The sequence below is a fragment of the Molossus molossus genome, unplaced genomic scaffold, assembly GCF_014108415.1.
Source record: "Molossus molossus isolate mMolMol1 unplaced genomic scaffold, mMolMol1.p scaffold_m16_p_11, whole genome shotgun sequence".
NCBI classification, from domain to species: Eukaryota; Metazoa; Chordata; class Mammalia; order Chiroptera; family Molossidae; genus Molossus; species Molossus molossus.
The window spans coordinates 43,577,428-43,592,179 of NW_023425346.1; the positions used below are offsets into that span (position 1 = coordinate 43,577,428).

At 41.4% G+C, this 14,752-nt stretch overlaps 1 protein-coding gene across 2 annotated transcripts in view; it reads right to left on the reverse strand.

The window, feature by feature from the left end:
• Positions 1 to 4,833: 4,833 nt before the first annotated feature.
• The window catches only part of DPP4 (dipeptidyl peptidase 4), a 79,269-nt gene continuing 69,350 nt past the window's right edge, over positions 4,834 to 14,752 (reverse strand). For both annotated transcript variants that reach the window (XM_036253571.1, XM_036253572.1), the window contains 3 exons: positions 8,229 to 8,301; positions 7,891 to 7,964; positions 4,834 to 6,064 (listed from right to left, as the gene is read on the reverse strand). In XM_036253571.1, coding sequence (XP_036109464.1) covers positions 5,963 to 6,064; positions 7,891 to 7,964; positions 8,229 to 8,301 — 249 coding nt within the window. In that variant the 3' untranslated portion in view covers positions 4,834 to 5,962. The remainder of the gene's footprint in view (positions 6,065 to 7,890; positions 7,965 to 8,228; positions 8,302 to 14,752) is intronic.

Below are 14,752 nucleotides of genomic sequence, written 5' to 3' on the forward strand. Positions count from 1 at the left end.
ATTCTGAGAGCTACATTAGAATGTATGTCTGCATTTTCCTGGAGAGCAGTAACTTGGGTGCATAGATTGCTCCCATGACCTGTAAAACTTTCAAGGTCATTAGCAGGATTTCTCATTATTTAGACTCCTGTTTTTAACCCCCATGGCAAAAGCATTTCCTAAGATTTGTCTCCTCCCTGTTTGTTACAAGAAGTCAGGTGGGGCCATTACTCTTTTGTAGCCATAATTGCATTCTGAACTCTAGCGCACAGGTTAATATTTTTCTCTTGACTCTTGAGTGTACTTTGCAGTTGCTACCATTTAACCCCCTTTGATATTGGGAAGTTTTTTCCTAAATACAATCTGAATATCTCCTTGATGTAGTTTAAATCCATAGCCTGATAGAAACTTTCCACTGATAAGCCACAACACTTGTATGTCAACATGATCTCTAAGATCTTACAGAACTTTTCTTGGCTCTTAAAAGTGTGGCTTATTTTTTTTCTTAGCTGCATTGACCTACTTCTCTTTCTGTTTAACTTTAGCCTAATTTGCTCCTGGGCACTTGACTATTTTACTATCATTGCAAGATTGCTCTTCAAATTTTCCAGTATATCCATCTCATATATTCACACAACAATTTGAAAATTTTATGAGCTTAATTTGGATACTATGATAATTATTTAAATATCTACTTTGAAAAGCTACTTGAGGTCAGTCTCCTTGAAGAAGCTCAGTATTCAAGATTGCTGGTAATACTTTATCTCAGAGATGGTGTTGGGTGTATTCCTTAGAAAGCTGTGGCTCACTGATACCACTGTCTCTACAGTTCAGTTTCTGTTGGTGGCCACTGTCCTTTGTGCTGGAACTTTGAAAATAGGACTGTGATACTTACAGGGTAGACACATAGCAATAAAATAATGTGATATATACTAAGTTGAGGAAAATGTTATACAAGAGGTAACATAAGTTAGGATGGAAACAGGGAAGGAAACCTACTCTTAGAACTGCAAAGATTCTCAAACATATGTCCATTGTGAGACCACCTCCCCCGCCCATCCTTCTATTGTCTTCATTACATCCATTTTTTACAATAAAAATCAATTAAATTACAGTATGTGTTAACCTGGAGCCTGACATATTTGATATATGGCATATTTGGAAGTCAACAAACAGCCCAATGTGGTGGAGTGATAGAATAGTAGTGAACACCTGTAAGAAAAGGTAAAAACACAAGTTAAAAATGTTATAAATGATGTTAAATTCTACACTGGGATAGTTGGGTTTTATTCATAAGGAGTTTTGAATAATGGAGAAGCAGAGAGAATTGTGGGGGAAGTGAAATCTCTTCCTTAGGGCTGTGCTCCCAGGATGGCTCTCAGAGGCTCAAAACAAACTCAGTGAGTGGTCTAGAAACCTCTGTTGAAATCCAAACAGGCTCAAGTGTACTCCTTGGGTAGTTAATAAGTTACTTCAGATAGAATAGCTATGTTATAAATCCTTTGATGTGGAGCATTCCTTTATATGATATTTTTGGGTTGTATCTGAAAAAAATGTTCTGAAAAACATGATATATACAGTATTCCTGAGACTATTGAAGAAATATAAGTGTAGTACAAATTCAGCCAATGGCTGACTCAAGTGGGTCCAGAGACCACCTCCCCTGCCCATCCTTTCATGGTCTTCATTACATCCATTTTTACCATGGACTTAGCTTTGTGTCTATGTAGTGTGCCATCGGGTATGGATGAAGCCATAAAGTTCTGCCATGTGACTTATCTCTGCCACTTGTTTGTAAGCTCACTGAAGGTAGGAATAGTGTTTTATCCCTCCTTCGTAACTCTCCAGAACCTCGTTCTGTGTTGTGCTCTTTATCCACCCAGCAAAGGCCGTGGACAGAATGATAAATACAGTGCATCAGAAGATGCTGCTGCTCTGTTTATTAAGAACGATTCAAGATCCAAAAATAAGGATTCTCACTCACCTGTTAGTATTTGAACAAAAATAAATGCTTATTTTTGAAGATGTGTCTAGCACCTGTGGACACAGAAGGCTCAAGTGAAAACCGGAGCAATCTATGGAGTCATCAAACTAGGAGAAAAAGCTAAATAGTTGTGACTAGGGAAAGGAATAAGGAAGGTGCCAGACACAGATACAATGCCAGACATAGGAAATCTTCACAGAAATGCCAAATTCTGTGAGGCAGGGTTTTTTTGTTTTGTACTTCTTCCAAGTTCGGAAACTGGGGTTCAAAGAGGCTAAGTAATGGTCTTCAAAATGTGTTTCTCATTGCAAGAGGTGGCTCTGAGATTCTAGGTAACCTCAGCCGCACTATCCCCTGCTGGGGAGGTGTGGGTCCTTCCTCACTCAACAGGGCACTCGTTCTAGCTCATGCAACCAGACTCAGGAAGATGTGCAACATTCTTTCTCAGTTCTATTACATTTTCTTTGTCTCTCCTATTTTTGTGATTAACATTGGAAACTAAACCTACTTAATGAAATACTTTCTATTCTTTCACACAAGTCACAAATACGACTTTTGATAAGAGAAAGTGAATGGAATAGTTAGGGTTTTGGTTGCTTGATGGATCACACGTCTCACTATCCATGTGTTTTCAATATCATTTTTCAGATGAAAATTATGTAGAATAAGAACTTTTGCTTGAGTTTGTCAAAGTTTAAAGTCTGTAATACCAGAAAAGATACCTTTCTCAATTTCACTTTAAGGAAATTCTTTCTTTTTATTAATTCAAATTCTTGAGTTTAAATATTAGTATTATCACAGAAAGGTGACATGCAGAAAGATGATACATTTCTACTGAACATGACATTGGTCGTACTAATACCATGTTCTGAGCTTATCTTATTGGTAGTGACGTTATGCTTTATTACCCATGTTCATCTCTCATTCTCAACCATTTGGATTCCTCAGAAATCCTGAATACACACTCCAGGTCATTCAGGATTTATGGATAAAGTTCTCAGACACTGCTAAAAGAACTGTCACAGAGTTGACAAAACAAAATCCTCTTCCTTTAAACTCTGAAGAGAGGCATTCTTGTGTTTTGGTATGTTTTCCATTTTAGATAATATTGAATCTTAAATATTGTACAAATCTAGTAGTTTTACAAGTTGGAATTCTCAAACCAACTCATAGCAAAAGCAGCAAATTCCCAGTGGTGGAGCCAGTAGCCTCTGTGACGACCTCTGAATAAGAAAGGAAATACCTAGAATGACATACATCCTGGTGTGTTCATTGATCTTTATGGTGGTGACCTTGAGTCATGGAGGAAACTTTGAATTACATTCTATGCCTGCTATTTTCTAAAGCATGGAGGTATGTAGTCATTTTTAGGAAGGTTTCCAACAAAAAAATATTCAAAAGTAATTCTTTAAATGGTATTCTAAAAATCTTGATCAAAACTTAAAGATCAAACTGTATCGATGGAAGAGATAGGAAGATTTCTCCCTTCCTTTGGTGTATGTGCTCTTTGGTGCTGGTGCGCTCCAACAGGTTGTTGATGAAAGGAGTCTTAGCAGCTGTCAATGGCAGGCGAGTCTCAACATCTTGTGGTATCATTAGTTCCTGGGTACTTCAAACTTGCCTCAGACTAAGTTTGTCTCTACTTTATTTGTAAATTTAATTTCCTTTCCCAAAATGCTAATTTAAAACTCTTATTGGAGAGTAAACCTCCTAGGATGGTCAAATGAAGTCTAATCTAACTTCTGTCACATTGTTACCATTTTCAATTTTAATTATGCAAAAAATCTATGCTGGGATTTTTTTCTTACCTCTGGGCTCCAGAGTTTAGCATGTTTGGACACTGAAGAAACAATGAATTCATATAGGTTTGATATTATACAACAAAATATCAAGTCAGTCATTGTATAATACAGATATTAAACAATGGTCTTAGTATCTGTTATTTATTTGATATTGTATACAGTGGTCTTTTTAATATCTGATATTGTACAATATGTGGTTTCAATGAAGATAAAAGGATTTCTATTTATTTTGCTTTTATAACTATTAATTCAGTCCAGGATGTGAACATATGCTCTGTGACTACTGTTCTGGATATAGAGCTCTGCAAAGATTGGACCAGCTAGTCACTATGATTAACTGTATCAAGAAATAAAAGTATAACAAGAGCCCTACAAGCTTGAATGTCAGTTTATAATTCCAGTGGATGAGTGAGATTTGAGACTTTAAAAGTTAAGCTACTCAGTGGCATGCTCTGAAAATACAATTGAAGCTGTATTTCCCACGCATGACTGCATGAAGCTGTCCATTCCCATGCATGACTCGCCCGTTTAATGTTAACAGATTTTCCCCATTTAAGGTATTTATGCTATAGCTCACTCTGTCTGAAATGACTTTTTCCAGCAAATGGTCTGAAGCTAAGTTTATAAAATCAATTTTTTAAAAATGATTAATTTTTGCAAATAATTAAACAAAAATGTCATGTTTCCTCAGTTATCTAGGCATGACTTTGCTCGGCTAAAGTCAGCATCTGAAATCTATGTTTTCATGAATATAGTTATGTGATCCAAAAATAGTCAAAACCTTATGTGATTAACTTGACTCTTTTTATTCTACTGAGCCATCAGAGCCACCAAGGTGATATTATTGATATTATTTGTTCTTATAATATGAGCCTCATCACAGTTACCTGGAATACACTTACAAATTATTATATAAATAACCAAAATTACTTTTACTTGATTATTTCAAAAGTTATATATCTATAAATGTACATTAACAAATTACATATGCATTGGATGAAAATCCTATGAACTACTTAATTTAACACATTTCTATGTATCTATTTTTATAAAAACTGAACTCTCCATATTTACAAGGCTGTCTGGGATAACAAGCAAAATAAACAAGAGCCTTTCTGGATAAATCTGTCCATGTGCCAAAGTGATTTAGGTCTGATTCAAGACACAAAACTCACTACCTCTGAAAAAAATGAAGACGCATTTATTAAATGACCAGAAGAAATTCTACAGTATGTAGAATGGCAATAAGAATACATAATTTTATAGTTATTTTTAATTTTTAAAAACACGTCCAGGGAAGTAAAAATATTCTTTCAATTAAGATGCTCAAAGAAATAAGATAAATTGATGCAAGGACTCCTTCAAGTTAGGATTTATGATACAAATATTTTCATCTTTTAACAGGGCAAGCTGGTGTTCACATCTCAGTTCCAAGCTGCCTCTTTCAGGAGGAAACATCAGTATTTTTCAAAGCACATTTACAACGCGTTGCCACCACCCTGGCTGTGTTTTTGTAGCACCTATAGCCATGACTGGCATCCGGGGCTTTGCATGGTTGGCAGTTTCCCTCTTATTTCTTTGGAGTCTGTTCACCTGCTGTGGTTTTACTCAGAAGTCAGTGCTTTGCATAGATGATTTCCTGAGACAGTTTGAATAGCGTTTCTCAGAAAAACTGTGCCATTCTGCCTGTGAACAGCTCTTCTCTGAGGGGAGCTGACAGTTAACTGCCCGGTCAGGTCAGTGTACTTGGACTTGGGTTCTCAGCCATGCCCGGCTAGCTTCTCTCCCTACCTCTTCATAGCTCTGCTTCAGTGACATCACTGCCCACATCCTGCCATCCCTTTAAAGAAGAGAACAAGATTTGGACTAGTCCAGTTAGAAAAAAATAAAATGCTTCCCAGGAAACCTATGCAAAGCTCCCATAAAAACAATTCATAATTGTTTCAGCAACTGATGTGGAAATGATTTTAAAGAATAAACAAAACCAGATTGAATCATTCAAATTTCTGCAAGGTAATAATCTGTTTCAGAGACAGAAGTCCCCATTTAGGGTTCTAGATATGAACTTTGGGAACAAAGTTAACCTTAAATTTCTTGATTTGAGTATCTTTTGTTCAAGATCATGAAAGGGCGGTTTTAAGATAAGGAGAACAAAATGGGTTTCAATGCGCTTTAAATGGCATGCTGTTTCGAGGTGCTAAGGTAAAGAGAAGCACTGTTTTATGAAGTGGGTCATGTGGGTATATATATGTTGGTGTGCCATGTTGGTACCGATTCCATGGTCTTCATCAGTATACCACTGGAGAGAGAGAAAAAGGTCGGAATTAGGGATTCAGTTGCCTTTGTTTTCCAATCAATTCAAATGAGCTCGCATGAGCATACATAGAATAAAAAGGACGTTTTAGTTCCTGAATTAGTGTATGAACTGCATCGTGATAAAAAAGGGTGTCTAATCCCCACCCCCACCCCCCCCCCGAGCTTTCCCGGGGCACATTGTTCTGTCGTGCGGAAGGTGCTGAGAGAACTCACTGTGAATTTGGCTTTCATGCACAGTGTTTTCAGGATATGTATATTCCAATAAAAACATCCAAATCCATTTTCAAATTTGAATCAAAGGACACTTAGAACCCTATCAAGCACAGGAGGGAGCGTTTATCCCATTGAGCTCACTAGTTTTAATTAAGTGTTAGCAAGTGTCAAATTTCTCCTGCACTGTAGTGAGATGAGTTGTATTAAAATACATAAGCTTTTAAAGGCAATTTTTCCTAATATATGTCAATAAGGAACAAGAAAAATCTACTTCCATATTCCGTATATATGTTTAACATAAGTGAAGTCAAATGCATTATTTGGAAACACTTAGATCAGTGGTTCTCAACCTTCCTAATGCTGCGACCCTTTAATACAGTTCCTCATGTTGTGGTGACCCCCAAACATAAAATTATTTTCGTTGCTACTTCATAACTGTAATTTTGCTACTGTTATGTCTTAGGCAACCCCTGTGAAAGGGTCGTTCAACCCCCAAAGGGGTCTCGACCCACAGGTTGAGAACCGCTTACTTAGATGTTTCCCTAGAGTTGTTTGTTTGTTTGTTTTTTAATTTGCATGTCAGACATTTATGTAGAAAAAGTTGACTCAAGGCAAAAATTGATCTGATCAACTCATACCAAATTAAGAAACTGGGATGTCACTGGCAGGCAAACATATATTAGGGAGACATAAATTAACTTTTAAAAATTGCTTAATTAAAGTATGTCTTTTCGTTGAACAGTGAAAAAAATAAACCTCAACCTCTTATAAGAATCTGACCCACAAGATATTTACCAGGTGTTTTCGGTATCAAATTACGGTCTCACTCCCAAATGGAGGGCACCGTTTGAACTAAGTACAGGGCAAAGTGTGTGAGTTGGAATAGAGTGAGAGAAAGCGGGCTTTTCTAGCTAATACAGACAAAAAAGCATTTTGCACAAAAACATTTAGTGCACCACATACACATATACACACATATGTACCTGTATTATATATTTTTTCTTAATTAGAAAAGGTCAGGTGCAGAAAATGAACTTCGCTTCCTACCTAGAAAGCTCCTTCTGTATAGGCCACGGCTGCTCTAGCCATTCCCGACTTTATAACACAAGCCTAATTGTTTATCGCCTGCGGTTGTTCAACAAAAGATAATATGGCAGTTGCAGAACCTGAAGCGTGCTGGTTATTAATATTCCACTGTTCGAATGGCTGGTGATACGTACGACAGAAATGGATTTTCATATTTGAACTGAGCTATTATCATGCTGGTTTCACTTCCGAATGACTCTGTCACACATTTACTGAGTAAGTGATTACTTCTGAATCAAAACAGGGAGAGACTGAGCAGTCGCGCGAACAGGAGAGCAGTGTCTGACATTTGCAGGATCTGCAATGTTGTGCTTCTCAGCCCCGACTAATATCACTGAACATTACTCTGTCTATGTCTCAAGGATATCACTTCTCCTACTTCTCACTGGAACCATAACCCTTTTAATCCCATCCCTGTCTCCTGAGACCTTTGTGAGGCGAAGTATCCCAAAGAGGAGAAACCAGACGCCACCAGCAAGTTCCCTCCCCTTACACAAAGTTTTGCTATACCATTGCCTGGAAATCCACTCCAGCTTCCACTAAGGCTTTGGAGATCTGAGCTGACTGCTGGAAATGAACGTTATCTGCAGGGAGAGAAAGGAAACATACAGTCACTAAGAGCAGCTCCGGTTTTCTGATATGGAAGGGTGGGAAAGCAGTAGAAGAAAGGGACTGTTAGAAGTTCCAGGACTCAGCATCCCATTTAGCCCAAGACAAGTGAGTTGTGGAAAGCAACACTGTTTTATTGAAGTAGATGTAACAGTCTTGCCCCTCATGCTTTTGTTTTGTCAGTAGTGAAATTGCAAACCTGTCTGTGATACTAAAAAGTCTAATTAACTGAAACTCACCATCTGCTGTTCCATGAATAAGGAGGTACTCAACTTGTTTAAAATTTTCAGCTCTGCTCATGACTGTTGAATTCTGGAATTGGGAAAAAAGAATGTCATTATTCAAAAAAAGATCTGCCATAAACTGATTTTTCACTTCAGTTTACAAAATAAAATGTTTTCAGCTGGGGCCCCCTTTGATACAAAATATAGCAAACCGATCTTCAAGCAAATGCTGTCTCCATGCATGGCAGGATGCATAGCATGCCCTGTGCCTGGGAGGCAGGACTAGAAAGGGAGGATGCCACATCTTCCTTGCACATGTAGGAAGAAGGTACCTGCCACTCAGGCTGCATGCAAAACCCCTCGAGCTCCAGATCCCAGATTGACTATGTCCTATGCATTAGCACAGGGCAGAGTCTCATATTAGCAATGTATGTACCATGGGCTTATGCTGTAGTTCAGCCAAAAAGTGTATTGCTATGGCAACCATGTGTCACATGGTGCCATACATGCTACATTTCAAAGAGCCTGCACATAGCATTTGCAACTAAACATACTCTGCAATATGTCACATGAACTTTGGTCCACATTGCTAGGCTCTGAATGAGAAGCAAGTATACCTCTTTTGGAGCAGATGTTTGAAACCTAGGCAAATGTAACATATGGGAGGGGAAACGGGTGAAAAAGATCAAGAACGGCCTTAGGAAATCAGTGGGTTGTTGTCTGCTTCATTCCGTACTGGGGGAAATGCTGCTGTTGGATCAAGTTGTTCCCAAATCAGCCAGGGGAATAGGAGCAAACATTGGGAGGGTCCGCTTTTTGAAGACGGCTTGGTGGCCTCAGGTAGGACGTTCAGGGTGGGTCTTGGATGAGAAAGCCTTTCAAAGCTGGTTGTCTGATCTTAATTCGGGGATGTTTACAAAGTTGGGATGAAAAATGTCACATAGACATTTTAGTACCTTTGGGAGGGGATGAGCTGGAGTCTGCTTCTGTTGTCTTGTTATGGGTTGGGAGCGGAAGGGCCAGGACCCTCACTATGGGTTTAAAACCAGTCAGCTATTCCCACAGCACCTTGGTGAATCAAAGTGAACTTTGTGAGAGCCAAGGTGTGTATTTTACAGATACCTATAGCTAACACCAGCACCAGCTTAATATATTTTATGGGAACCCTGGTTGTCTGGCATGAGGCGGGATGGGCTAAGGTCAGAGTGTTTGTATCTGGTCCCAGTTCAGTATCAAGAAGCTGTGCACCTAGAGACAGGCTGGGCTCTGAGCCTTGTTTTTTGTAAAATCTGAATGAAAACAACTCCTCTTACTCCTTTACAGAAATAGGAGTCAACAGACATGGCTTTCTCCACTACCACCCTTTTTATTTTTTTACTAAGTTGCTGATGCTGATGTGAGAACACTGCTGTAACAGTGTTCCTGGAGAAAAGACATTCTGTCTACAGCTCTCAGGACCGAGTTAACTGACATATTTCAGTTGGCTGAGGCTCCCAAGGTGGTGTGTCCTGGGAAGCTTAGTACAGATGCCTCTCCCACCCCCGCACAGGCTGGTTCCCACATGTCCTGACCATATTATATTTCTGACCCGTGGTGAGAATTTACCCATGAACTTTAGGAATAAACACCTAGAACTCATTTAAAGCCACACTTTTATTTTACTTTATTTTTAAGAAGTGTTTTATCTAGTGAGATGTCCCAGATAAATTCATCCATGTATATGAATCCATCCATCCATCCATCCATTCACCCACCCACCCCAATATTACCCCATTCATTCTTCTACCTGTTCATTCATTTTTTTCATCTAGTCAATAAATATTTATTTGTGATATCCCACTAAACAATACAATCCATGAGAAAAAGGATTTGTCTATATTATTCATCACCATATTCTTAGCATCTAATACAGTGTTAAATATTAATCAAACAAATAAACGTAAGAAATGTAAGCCCCTATATTGTATTAGTCACTATATTTGGTCCTAGTTTTGCAGAGGTAAATGGGAACAGCTGGGGTAGGTGGAATAAATATTATTATTCTGAAATGCCCTGAGATATATTTTGCCCACTTTCAACCCATGCACCGTGCCATTAGTAATAGTAGCTAACGTTGATCGCGTTCACTCTGTCAGTCACTGCTAAGCATCATAACAGATTCATACAGACACACGCTATTTAATCCTCCTAATAGTCCCATGAGATACTGCTTTCCACGTGGAGACAATGAGATTCAGAAGTAGTAACTCTCACCAGGTTCCATCTGCTCAAAGCGACACAGCTGGACACAGTCTGGTGGCAGAGCCCTGTGTGCGCCCCCTGCGCCTGTGAGCTGGTCTTCCAGCAATGGGGCAGCAGGAAGTACACTGTTAATGAACTGTCCTGGAATTTAGTACGCAGACACAGTGCATACCCTGTGGCTCCCGTGTCCCCAGGCTTTCTCACACGGAATTAGTTGGTCTGCACAGCCCTGAGATTTGGGAGGCGAGTTTTACGACGGCGCCCATGAGCCAGGGAGCCTTGTGCGGCAATGGAAGCCTGAGCACTCTCTGTCCTTCAGCGAGGAAAAGGGGTAAATTCAGTCTCTCTAAAGGACAGTGTAGGATTGGAAGCTGGAGGCAGGAGAGGCTGGGGCTGGAACCCCGACAGTGAACATTTACAATCTGAGCCCCGTCCTGGTGCCCCGCAGAGTCCTGGGTGATCCTTCCCGCCAGTCCTCTTCTCAGCCTGTGCTGGCTGCGCTCTGTGTCTCCACCTGCTCCGACCCGCACTAAATCTAGCTCTCTGCTCGCAGAAGACAGGCAACCGGAACACCTAGACCGAACCCAAATACGCCTCTGTGTCAGCTCACCTCACTGCCAAAGCCTCACAGTCCTTCCTCGCTTGGCAGCTTGAACAGCAAAAGCTGCTCCTCCAACCTCCCTGAGCCATAAAACTGAGAAATGCCACTGAAACACAGAGTAATGGTTAGGAGACATATAAATACACAGGACCGTTAGCAAGGAATGTGATAACTACTGGAGTTTGGACCAAAACAGTTTCTGGCTGCCTTTTTTTTTTTCTTAAATGGAGTGAATACAGGCTGAAAGAAGACAATTTTTATAAACAAGTAAAACCCCGAGCCTAAGATAAATGTTGTGATGTACACACTGTAGCTGTGATGAACTAGACATGGTGAGAAATGCAACATACTGAGAAAAAGACGAAAACTGTGATAAAAGTGTCATGATGCAAATTGTTTTACATTAACAATATTACACTACAAAGAAAGAAAGACAAATACTTTAATGCAGCAAGAGAAAAATAAAACAAAAGCTTCCCCTGCAACTGCATGGTAAGTGTGCCATTGCCAAAGCACACTTCGCCCTGCTCACGGGGAGAAGCTGTGCGAGGGACACAGGCAGCCGAGGAGCACGCCCGCTTTAAGGCTCTCGGGCTGCTGAGAACATTTGTTTTTTCCCCCGAAAGAGGCAGCTGTATTCCCTTGCCTCATTCCCTAGCGTCCTGGTTTCTCAACCAAGAAAGACTCTTGACGGTGCCCTGTGTGGTGAGCTTTAACCTGTGAAAGTCAACACCTCAAGCCAGGGGAAGAAATGCATGCATTCATTGAAGGCATAATTAACCACGAGAAACTATTTAATGGTGCTATTTTAACCCACTCAAATGGGATAATCCCCATTTGCCTGTTGATGGAAACAGAAATAAAAAAGGAAATAGATGACTAAGTTAGAAGTCGGCTAGTCTATCACCAACTACTAAAAAGGAAGCGAAGAGTGATAAATGGGCAAGGATGCAACGGTGGTGCAGTTGGCACCCTCCTGAGGCTAGAAGCTTCCGGAGAGCCCCGCTGCCAGCAACAGCCTGGCAGAGCAGAGTGGGAAGGATTGGTCCAGTGGCAGTGCTGGTCCCACAGCGTCCCTGCAAGGAACTTTTCCTTCGAGCCCCAAGAAGAACCATCTGTAGCTGCTCGTTGCATCATGCTGGTTCCCCAGTTACCTTCCAACAAATACATCTTTGTATTTTTAAAATAAAAGAGAGAGCTGATAAGAGTGGGGAAGTGCTGTGAGAAACAGAAGACCTAACAATGTGCAAGCTACCCCTTGTGCTCTCCAGGAGCCATCAGGACAATTTGCTTCCTGAGGAACACGGTGGTGCCATGTTTTGAAAGCTTCCTCCATGGCAGAGGCACAGGCATCTCATTTAATCCTTGCAATCGCCCTGTGGGGTAGTTCCGATTCTCCCCATTATCTAGATGAGGAAACTGAGGTTCAGAGAGCTTACGTAGCCTCCCCAAGCTCATGCTGCTTCTAAATGCTGGAACTAGATTTTGAGTACAGGGCTAATCCCAGAGCCCTTCACTTCACAGCCAGACAACTCATCACCGTTTCCAGGACCTTGTAGAAAGAGCGAATAGCCACTGGTCTAATGGTCAGCCCAGTACTTCAGGGACACATCACCTCGGGTGTCCCGACTTCTTCATGCATTCTCCCACTCGAAACCAGAGCCTTATAAAGAATATTAAATGATGCTATTTTGGGAAGCGCCATTAATGCCACAGAAAACAGAGGCCACCGCAAATATTTAAGAAAAAAATTTAATTCAACCCACGATATCAGATGTTTTACTTGTTTACATCTATCAAACAACTGTCCCCATGAGATGCCAAGGAGAGAGCTCCCATCAACCCGACAGGGGCTCTACCTCAGGCCTCAGCAAGCAACACTGGCTTCTTTAAAGATCACACAGCAGTCAACATTTTATCAGCACTCAACAAACAAGTTAAGGTTTGGCTTAAATCTGAAGGTCTCTCTCCCTTTGGCATATTCTGGGATAATAGAACAAATGTCAAATCAGTACAAGATGGCATATTTACAAAATTGCACCCTGTTTTGCATAACCTAACGATGCAGCAGTTCTTAAGGATTGAACATTTCAAATCTGCTAGCAGAAGACTGCCAAATCTATGACTGTTTCGTACACTTGCCAAAAGCCTATCAAATTCTGAGCAAAATGCAAAATAAATCTCCTCTACAAGTTAAATCAGTCCCTTCTGTGTGTTCCAGGCTGCCCTCTTCTCCTGGCAGCAAGGCGCAGGGCTTGGGCCGCGTCCCCTTGCCCTGATCTTAGGATCTTCTCTAATGGGCACTCATCAGCCCATGCCCTCCCCAGCCGTATGTCCTGCCTCACTGGCCCCCATTTGGCCTGCTCTTCCCACAGCCCTTCTTCCGTGGGATCGCTCAGTTCATCGGACCTGCTTCACAAAGCCCCAGAACCAGCCCCGCCGGCTGCTCCTGCACCTCCGGGGGCGCTGCCTCGTCCCTGTCTGCAGCCCGCGGACAGCACCCCTCCACCCTCCCATGTCTTTCCAGGTCGGCCTCAGAGACATGCCCTCTCCCCTTCCTACCCCGCAGAAGCTGTATGTTGCATAACAGTTCCGTGCCTCAGTTTCTCATCAGTAAAATCGAGATACGTTTAGAGCACTTATTTCCGAGGATTTGAGGGAGAATTCGACCTAACGGTTCGTGGAAAGAGCTGAGAATAGTGTTTGGTTATAAAAGCGAGCACTGAATAAAGGAATGAAAAAGAAATGAGCACATGAAGCTGGATCCTCCTGGTTGCAGGGAGGACACCCTGCCCTCTCGTCTCGGTCACTTCCCTTCCCTCCCTACGTGCTGGGAAGGCACCGAATTCCTGGGCCTCCACAGTCACAGTCGGGAAACCACTGGCCTTGTTCATACATACTAGGACCTTGTCTTATTTAAGTTCATGCTTTATTTCCTACTCTCTTTTAATAATCACCCGAAACTCCGTGGGCATGTTTCGTCTCACCGACAAGGTCATGTCTGAACAGTTAAAACACCAGCCACCTTAAATGGGTCAATGAAAATCTACCACATGTTAATATTTTTACTAGACTTGACGAGAAGGCCACACGACAGACTGTTCGGCAGTGTTGGTCAGGAACCCGCTGCGCAAGGTGTGGCCACATTGTTGTCTGCTCACTACTGCTGCTGGGGGTGAGGGCTGTCTCATCGGCTGATCCCTTCGCTCTGTCACCATCTTTGCGGTGGACTGAGACTCACTGCAGAAGAAAACGTGTGCACAGAGCAACACTGCCTATTCGCTGTGTTTGTCACCCCTACATTTTGGCTGCCGACTTAGAGCTCCTGGGACCATCTGACTGAGTTCTAAGGAGATGGACACTTTCTTCTTTGAGCTCCTGGCATCCGTTAAAAGCTCTCCTGCCTTGCCACTCGGGAGCGGTGGGTGAGTCTATAAAAAGAGCCTGATGGAATCATTGCTTTTGTCACTGTGTTGGGTTCCTTCAAGCCTTGGTTCCCGGGTCCACTCATTTCTACTACAGTTTTGTAAGAATAGGAAGGGTACTCTCTCTGGGATTCATAAATGGTTCCAGCAGACCCTTTCCTACATGGTAAGCAGAACTTTTATTTCACAAAGTGTGCTTCTCTTGGCCATGTGGGTTTCTCTAAATTCTTCCAAGTACAGGTCATCCATGACCTAATGATGAATCCTTTTTC